General features: G+C 35.4%; 1 protein-coding gene across 2 annotated transcripts; it reads left to right on the top strand.

Moving 5' to 3' along the window:
• The first annotated feature begins 1,241 nt into the window (after positions 1–1,241).
• On the top strand, positions 1,242–6,956 carry LOC18594289 (uncharacterized). Of its 2 annotated transcripts, XM_018124089.2 has the most exons (5): positions 1,242–2,406; positions 3,575–3,865; positions 4,246–4,266; positions 4,390–6,252; positions 6,454–6,956. In XM_018124089.2, exons 1-5 carry the CDS (start codon positions 1,632–1,634, stop codon positions 6,822–6,824), a joined length of 3,321 nt encoding a protein of 1,106 aa, XP_017979578.2. In that variant the 5' UTR covers positions 1,242–1,631; the 3' UTR covers positions 6,825–6,956. The 2 variants fall into 2 exon arrangements, with proteins under 2 accessions (XP_017979578.2, XP_017979577.2); XM_018124088.2 differs by having other exon boundaries at positions 4,246–6,252.
• The last annotated feature ends 2,422 nt before the right edge of the window (positions 6,957–9,378 follow it).

The raw sequence follows: 9,378 nt of genomic DNA on the forward strand, positions 1-9,378 counted from the left end.
AAGAAGAAAGTTGATGGTATTTGAAATGAAAATCAAGCGGAAAGAATGATTGTGAATAGTGGATAAGATAGAGATAGGGGCTTATACAAAAAAATTATTAAAATCAAATGGAAAAGCTGATTGTCAATGTTACCTACTTGATGATTGATTATGACAAATTTATTATTTCCATTATTAAATTATGAGATTCAAAAATTATCCTAGAGTCTTATATTTATGTGTGTTTTCTATTTTTTGAGGTATTAGTTGCGCATCTCTTAGTTTGCGGGTTGTTATTGTTTACTCATCATGAGTTGGTATTGGGTATTGTCACTACAAAAATATTGAGTTTTCATCACACTTCTTACAGCTATTTAAATTTTTAACTTTATTTTTTTCACATTTAGTAATACTAGAAAAAAGTGCAGCTTTTGCTAATGTATTGAATATCTATGGTTAAATTTTATTTATAATGTATCTAAAAATTTATATAATAAAGTCAGATCTATAAAAATGTTTTAAAAAACATAAAAAAATGTTATTAAAAATATTTTCAATAGCATGTTTTAAAAATATGCTGTTTTAAGTAAAAATTTTGTTGTAGTGTGTTGTTTGTGGGTTTGTTTATGCTGCTTTATGGTTGATTCAAAGGTGATGTTTTCTTGTTGAGCAACATGTAGCAGTGGCTGCGTACAGTGAAGGTTGCTTAATTAGAGGGTGGTTTTAGTATCTTCTTTTTACTTTGATTTTGGCTATTAGAGGTTGTGACTTTCTCATGTCTTTTTTTGAAGTCTACGGCTCGTAGCTAGTATTTTTCTAGCTTAAAACGCACATGTTTCAATTACGTAATGGGGCACCCCAGTTTCATATTAATGAATTATTTATCAAAAGAAAAAAAAATCATCCATGACAAGTGTAACAAAAAATATTTCTATTAAAAACAAAAATTCTTACGAAATGACTGATAAATTTGTTCCCAAAAAAAAGGTCATCACAGCTACTTCCAGGAAATTGAAAGGATTCAATTATTGCGTGTCAAAAGTGAACATCACGTAGGAATTTTCCACCATGACTTTGACATTGGCCCACAGAATTCTAGTCAATCAAGTCATTGTAATAGACTCTTGATAAGTATTGGCTGATTGTGCTAACCTGCCAAAGGCACTTGTTTCTCTTCAAATTTTAATGATAAGTATTGGTTGATTGTGCTAACCTGCCAAAGGCACTTGTTTCTCTTCAAATTTTAATGATAAGTATTGGTTAGTAAGACTGCCCATCTGTCTGTATCGGACGGTTGCCCTCCTCACCTTTATAGAGTCTCTTAAAGCTTTTTGACCGTGAATGCCCAATTGGTAGAGATCTTAATGCTAGACCCGAAAGGCGTTACAGTCATCGTTATGAAATGAAGTGCGACAGGTCTATCCTATGGCTGCAGGCGGATGCTAGGGCGGCATTACTGCTCTAGAGAAGGCCGAGCTGTAGCTCACGTGCCTGCACCGAGTTGGTGGCTGACTGCGCTTTTTCCTTAGCCACTTGTTTCCCTTCAAATTTTAAATCACTTCGTAGCAAAAAAAAAAAAAGAAAATTGTATCCGTAGTTTTGAATACTCTTATTTTTTTTAGCTCCTTTTCCTTCTTGGAACATCAATTTATATGGAGAAACCTTGCCATCTATTTAGTATAGCTTTGGTCATTTCCATTCAATGTTATAATATAGTTTGTCTCTCTGATCAGCTGGCTCTTAATCGTGCCGATGAGGAAGCCCTTCTTGCCTTGAAAGCTCACATAATTCTGGATCCTGGAAACATATTGGCCAAAAACTGGTCCAATTCTATTTCATTTTGTAATTGGTTTGGTGTTTCCTGCGGTTCCCGGCACAAACGAGTCACAGCCTTGACTCTTCCTGGCATGAGTCTAAACGGCACCCTCCGTCCACAGCTAGGAAACCTTTCTTTCCTCACAACCTTGGACCTCCGAGACAACAATTTCCATGGCAATCTGCCCCCTGAGTTGGCTAAGTTGCGCCGTCTGAAATCTATGATTTTGTCAAAGAACTACTTCAGTGGAGAAATTCCAGAACAAATAGGCTATCTTCCTCGGCTGCAGGACCTGTTTTTGTCAGGCAATGAACTTTCAGGTTCCATACCATTGACAATCTTCAACTCGTCTTCGTTGCAAAGGATTGTTTTGGCTACTAATAACCTTGAAGGAAGTGTTCCAGATGATTTGTGTGACCATCTTCCAGTAATTCAGATGCTTGAGATTTCTTTCAACAACTTATCAGGAAAATTTTCGCCAAACCTAGAAAGGTGTAGGCTGCTTCAGATCCTGGGGCTGTCAAACAATAGATTCACAGGAACCATACCTAGAGAATTTGGCAACTTGACTATGCTTAGGGAGTTATATCTTGGATTTAACAACTTGGAAGGTATCATTTCTATACCTCATAGTCCATGCATACCTTAAATTATATCATTAAAATAAATTACTTTAATTCGTTAATTTGTTAATTATTGTTGAAAATCTAGTGAAGATTATGCTTCAAGTAATACAACATCTATTATTTCAATTTACTTGTCTTTTTATTTCACTTTATTATTATTATTATTATTATTTGTCAAAGCTAATTTGTCTTTCATCGTTATTTTATAATACAAGATGTAGAATTAAAATTAAATAAATAAACCTAAAACATGATTTTTCTTGAGAAAATTAAATATACGTACAAGTAAAAATTACAATTATAATCAATTAATTCTTAATATTAATAAAATAACACTTAATAGACAAAAGTAATTATTTTTTATGGGATAAAACTAAATACTAGTTAATATTCATGTAGTTAGAACTTGAAATTTTGATAAATTTCAAGCTCAAATCTTGGAATATGAGAGATGACTATCCCATGAAAACCAAGTGTGTGTATGTATGTATGTATATATATTAGCTAGTAAGATCATGGTTTACAAAGAACAAATGGAACAGAAAAAGTAAGATTTAAATAAAGGAGAGAAATGAACAATAATTATAATGGTAAAAAATAATTTAATTTTGACTGTGAATGTGATTTTCATTGCCAAATGCTAAGTTTTAATAATGAAATAATCTACTTGAAAATATTATGATAGAATTTTATGTAACTGCTTAGATTATTGACTCTTAATGCTGCAATTTTAATAATGAATATCTATTTGAAAATTTTAAATTCAAGTTTCAAAATTAATCTTCGTTATCACGAACAGGAATAGACGAGAAATAGTATCGTGAGAAATAGTATTGTTAGGAGAAATCAATAACTCTGTTCCTATCCCTAACATTTGTTAGCCACCAAACAGATTAAAAACAGAGGTTTATGGTGGTTGTGATGCGGGCTTTGCCTGCAAATCAATTAAAAGTTTTAAGCATAGTTATATATTTTTATAACCGATTAAATTGACAAATAATTAAAATATAATATCAGTTGTAAATTAAGTAATTAATTAATCTATGTTAAAGTGGAATCGTACATTATATCTCTAATTAATTACTAAAAAGAGATTTGATTTTATGAAGCTTGAGTTGACACAGGTGGTTGGAATGGTTCATAATTTTTGTAGGTGAAATCCCAAGGGAGTTGAGTAGACTTGTTCGTTTGGAGAGGTTTGCAGTTGAGAACAGCGGCCTGACAGGACGAATTCCATCTGAAATGTTCAATATCTCTACCTTGAAAGACTTTGTGGTGATGAACAATAGCGTATCGGGCAGCCTCCCGCATGACCTCTGTCACCGTCTTCCTAATCTGGAAAAGGTTTTTTTCTATGACAACAAGCTCGATGGAAACTTTCCAGCAGATATCGGTAATTGTACAATGCTTCAGCAACTTCGCCTTGGCAGGAACAACTTTACAGGTAAGGTTTACAAGACTTCTTGATTATTGTCTGTGTACAATTCATTACTTGACGGATATGTGCATAGGAAAACCATTTTTTCATAGCATTCTACAAAGATTGCTAAGATTTGTAGCTTGCACTTGTGCATGTATCAGTTTAACCTGATGTGTTGTTTTTCCATTTCACACAAAGGTAATCTATCTTTATACTTCAGGAAGCCAATAGGCTTAAGTTCTACTTGAATTAATATAATGAAAGCATGTAAATAAAAAACTTGAGTCTTTTGCCAAGGGAGACCCCGTCTCAAGGCAGGACAAAATCTTTGAAATCATTAAGTGCTAAGTTCAAGTCTCACTATGTGAATTTGTTTTAACTTATGTTGGATTTTCTCTTGGCAGGCGTAATACCGCAGGAGATAGGTAATCTCAAACATCTTGAGATATTGAGATTGTCAATCAACAGTCTAACAGGCCCGATTCCACCAGGAATCTTCAACATGTCAACACTGAAAGAAATTTCATTAGCTTCCAATTATTTTTCAGGTAATCTTCCATCTGATATTGGCACAGGGCTTCCAAATGTTGAAGAACTATTGGTTGGGGGCAATAAACTCGGTGGAAACATCCCTGATACTATCAGCAATGCTTCTAAACTAGCTTTTCTAGAATTGAGTGAGAACCTCTTCACCGGTACCATACCCAAGTCCTTAGGTAATCTAGAATCTCTTTTGTTGCTTGGCCTAGCAAATAATCATTTCATCAGTGATCCATCCACTCCAGAATTGAGTTTTATCACAACTTTGACAAAGTGCAGACAACTAAGGACTTTGGCAATAGCACAGAATCCCCTAGTTGGAGTATTCCCACCTTCTATTGCAAATTTATCAACTTCTCTTGAAAGTTTTGATGCCTCTGGCTGCAAAATCTTTGGTAAAATACCTGGTGGGTTTCGCAATTTAAGCAGCTTGTTCTCATTAAGCCTAAGCAACAATGAGTTGACAGGACCAATCTCTAATATATTCCAAAATTGGACAAACCTGCAAAGATTGTATCTTAGTGGCAATATGTTTGAGGGAACCATACCAGATGAACTATGTCACTTGAGGAACTTGGGAGAATTGTTTCTGCGTGATAATAGATTTTCTGGACCAATTCCAAGGTGCTTTGACAATCTTACCTCTCTAAGAATTATCTTGTTAAACTCTAACAATTTGTCTTCAAATATACCTTCTACCCTTTTGAATCTTAAAGGCCTCTTGGTTTTGAACCTGTCATCAAATTCATTGAGTGGCTCTCTAGCTCCAGAAATTGGAAATTTGAAGGTCTTAACACAAATAGATCTGTCCAAGAATACATTAGTTGGTCATATCCCACACAATTTCGGTGATCTCAAAGACTTAACTAGTCTTTCTCTGGCACATAATAATTTGCAAGGTTCCATTCCTGAATCCTTTGGCCACATGGTGAGTATGGAATTCTTGGATCTATCCAGCAATAATCTCTCTGGAGTCATTCCTAAGTCCTTGGAAAGGCTTTCCTTTCTCAAATATTTAAACGTGTCTTTTAATACACTAGAAGGAGAAATCCCAAATGGAGGACCTTTTGGAAACTTCTCAGCTAGATCATTCATTAACAATCATGCACTTTGTGGGTCTCCTCGACTGCTAGTCCCACTTTGCAATTCCAGCACCTTTCGAAGATCCAGGACAACCACTATGCATGTATTGAGATATGTTTTACCAACAATCTCTTTAATAATATTGATAACAGTCCTGTTTATTGTCTTCAAAAGGTATCAGAATAAGAAAACAAATCCACCAGCAGTGACGGAAGATTCATTACCTTTGGCAACATGGAGAAGAGTATCGTACTATGAACTTTTACAAGCAACGAATGGATTCAGTGAATCCAATTTTATTGGATCAGGGAGTTTTGGCACTGTCTATAGAGGGACACTTCAGGATGAGATGACTATTGCTATAAAAGTTTTCAATTTGCAGCTAGAGGGAGCATTTAGAAGCTTTGATGTTGAATGTGAAGTAATGCGCAATATTCGCCATCGCAATCTCGTGAAGATCATTAGCAGTTGTTGTACGATTGACTTCAAAGCCTTGGTGCTTGAATTCATGCCTAATGGAAGCCTTGAGAAATGGTTGTATTCTCCGGAGTATTTTCTTGATATCATGCAGAGATTAAATATAATGATCGAAGTCGCATCAGCACTAGAATATCTCCATTTTGGAAATTCAACACCTGTGATCCACTGTGACTTAAAGCCAAGCAATGTCTTACTTGATGAAGAAATGGTTGCTCATGTTTGTGATTTTGGCATGGCCAAACTCTTGGGAGAAGGGAATTCCCTGACACAAACCATCACCCTTGCCACTATGGGGTACATGGCACCAGGTGATGTTTCCAGGTTTCTAATTCATGATTTCAAGTTTGTGTTATCTTACATCCCTATGGGGAGCATCAGCATCTAAGTCGTTTGTTCCTTCTAAAAGGATATTACTATTTTAGTGATTGATTGAAAATTAGTTTTAACTTAAGCGTATTATCTCCATATTGATTTTCTTCTTTAGTAATTCGGTTGTACTGAATTTACAGAGTATGGATCAACCGGAATTGTTTCTACAAGAGGAGATGTTTATAATTATGGTATTCTGGTGATGGAAACATTTACGGGGAGGAAGCCTACGAATGAAATGTTCGCTGGAGAAATGAACCTCAAAAGTTGGGTGAAAGAGTCGTTGCCTCATGCGATAACCGAAGTAGCAGATGCCGCTTTGTTGGGAGAAAAGAAGGAAAGTTTCATGGTTAAAACAAGTTGTATATCATCTGTTTTGCAGTTGGCTCTAGATTGTTGTGCAGAATCACCAAGAGAAAGAAAAGACATGAAGGATGTTGTCGTGACGCTTACAAAGATCAAAGAGAAGTTTCTAAAGGATATAGGACGAACTCAATCTTTGTATCTATGAAATCTTGATAACTGGTGTAAACTGTAATGAGAACCTAAGAACTCATTGTGTTTTCATGATGGTTGAAAGCTGCAGCCTGCAGGCATTGCCCAAATAATAGTCTATGAAGTTATTAAAAAAAATTTTGGCAAATTTTGATGAGATCAAGTTTCAATGTACTTTCATCAGTTTCAAATATGAAAAATTACTCATACCTAAGCCTTTTTCACTTCAAAACATAACTGAAAATAGAAGCTTTTCTCCCTTTTCTTTTCTTAAATACTCTGCTGATTCTCCTGTTCCTTTTGTTGAAACTAATGCTTGCACATACCCAAGTGGACAAATAGGCCAAGTGACAAACCACTGGAAAACATGCACATCAGTACGTGTATTTGATAATATTGAAGATCACCATGTGAGACTTTGCATGTTTATATAGCAGCTATGTTTAACACTTGTAATCAGTCTTTTAACAAATGTTTCCTTATGTCTTGACAAATGAAAATCATTGTGGCCTTCTCTATCTGTTCATCTCTGTTTATTGATACAAAACAGAGGCTGCATCCTAGCTACCATATACTCTCTTTCTCCCAAAATACAACACCTTTCTTAAGTAGGCAGAGCAGCTTCTTTGTCCTCTTGCAAGGTTGTCTAGGGAGTTTGACTCTGTAATTTCATCTATATGTGGCGCGTAGATGATACCTCCTTCCATTTTTCAAATGCAAAAATATAAAGGAAAGTCTCCCAACTTGTTCAGTCAAGATGATATATTTAACATCTTTTGCCTTTTGTAAGTCTCCTGATCCTTTCAAAAAAAAAAAACATCTTGACATGGCTGTCCTGAAATTGTATAGCCACCTGATAATGGACAGTGAAAAAGTCAAGTTTTCCAAGTCAACTGAGAGATTTCCTAAAAGTGTCAGAAAATGAAGAAGATGGCACAATAATATGGGAGAATTTTAGGGATTCTCATTAAAGGAAAGAGTAAAGAATACAAGAGTTTATATACAGAGGGTTTGGCCATTAACCAGAGAGAGTAAAGCTGCTACACTAACTAACCAATCATTAACATTTAACTAATTTTCAAAAAGGGTGTTAGTCAAAACGGTGTGTATTGGTAGATGACTAAAGGTCCTTGCTCCTTTTATTGAAACGTTGCGTTTGTGAAGTTCTTTGTGGCTTTCTTCTTTTGCTCGAGTCTTCTTTATTAAATGGTGTGTTTCTATTGCTCAAATTGTTCCTTCCTTGCAGCTAATTCTTTCTTCAAGCTTAGCCTTCTGTTGTTGCTAAGCCACTTATACAACGATTTAAGGTACAAGTATGTGTTTAACACTCCCCCTTAAAAGGAACCATGAACGTTGTGAACGTTCATTTTACGCAAGAGCTTATGAAATTGCCTAGGCAATGCTTTTGTGAACACATCTGCAATCTGCTTATCTGTTGCAGTATACGGTGGCTTGATTATCACATCCAACACCTTCTCTTTAATGAAATGACAGTCCATTTCGATATGTTTCATTTTTTCGTGAAATACTAAGTTTTTGTTAATGTGAAATGTTGATTGACTGTTTGAAAAGAGAGTTATGGGTTCCTTGTGTTCAGTCCCAAACTCTACTAATAAATTCTTCAGCCACAGAATCTCACAACATGTTGATGCCATTGACTGTTACTCAGCCTCTGCTGAACTCCTAGCTACCACAGATTGCTTCTTGGATTTCTAACTCACTAATGATTCCCCAATAAATATGCTGAATCCAATGACTAACCTTCGAGTATCAAAACACCTTACCAAATCACTGTCACAATACCCTAACATCTCCATGTTAGACTTGGATTTCATCAAGATTCCTTGTCCTGGTGATGCCTTCGGGTACTTCGGCACTCTATGAGCTGCCAACAGATGCTCTTGACCTAGTTTATCTGTAAATTGAGAAAACACTTGCACAGCATATGAAATATCCGATCTACTAAAGGTTAGGTACAACAGCTTACTAATTAATTGTCTGTAGTTTGTAGGATTTGGAAGTTTCTCTTCATCTTTAACCTTGGTGAGTTTGTGATTATAATCAATCGGAGTGCTTACTGGTTTTGCTTCAAGTAGTCCTTGTTCAATTAAAAGATCCAAAGCATACTTCCTTTGACAGATTGAAATACCTTTAGCAGATTTTGCAATTTCAAGACCAAGAAATATTTAACATTCCCCAAATCCTTGAGTTTGAAGTCTGAGTTCAGAAACTCCTTAGCTCTGACTGTTTCTTGATATGAACTATTCCCAATTAGGGTGTCATCCACATAGACAAGTAGTGCAATGAAATCTTCATTACTTGTTTTCACGGGAAACAAGGAATAATCTAAACTTGACTGTTTAAAACCATATTTGAGAATGGTTGTAGTGAGTTTGGCATTCCACTGTTTGGATGCTTGTTTGAGTCCATATAAGGACTTATTCAATTTGCATACTAACTTGGTATTTGGTGGACACTCCCCCTTAACAATATACCCTTGTGGCAGCTCCATATATACATCTTCCTTTAGATGCCCATTTAGGAATGCATTGTTCACATCCAATTGTGAT

Source organism: Theobroma cacao, chromosome 7, assembly GCF_053813885.1.
Source record: "Theobroma cacao isolate CCN51 chromosome 7, ASM5381388v1, whole genome shotgun sequence".
Classification (NCBI taxonomy): domain Eukaryota; kingdom Viridiplantae; phylum Streptophyta; class Magnoliopsida; order Malvales; family Malvaceae; genus Theobroma; species Theobroma cacao.

Bases quoted from the DNA above. Each gene is read 5' to 3' on its own strand.
- LOC18594289 (XM_018124088.2), top strand. From the start codon at position 1,632: ATGGAGAAACCTTGCCATCTATTTAGTATAGCTTTGGTCATTTCCATT. The intron at 2,407-3,574 runs GTATCATTTCTA...TAATTTTTGTAG, and splicing joins TGGATTTAACAACTTGGAAG to GTGAAATCCCAAGGGAGTTG. The intron at 3,866-4,245 runs GTAAGGTTTACA...TTCTCTTGGCAG, and splicing joins TGGCAGGAACAACTTTACAG to GCGTAATACCGCAGGAGATA.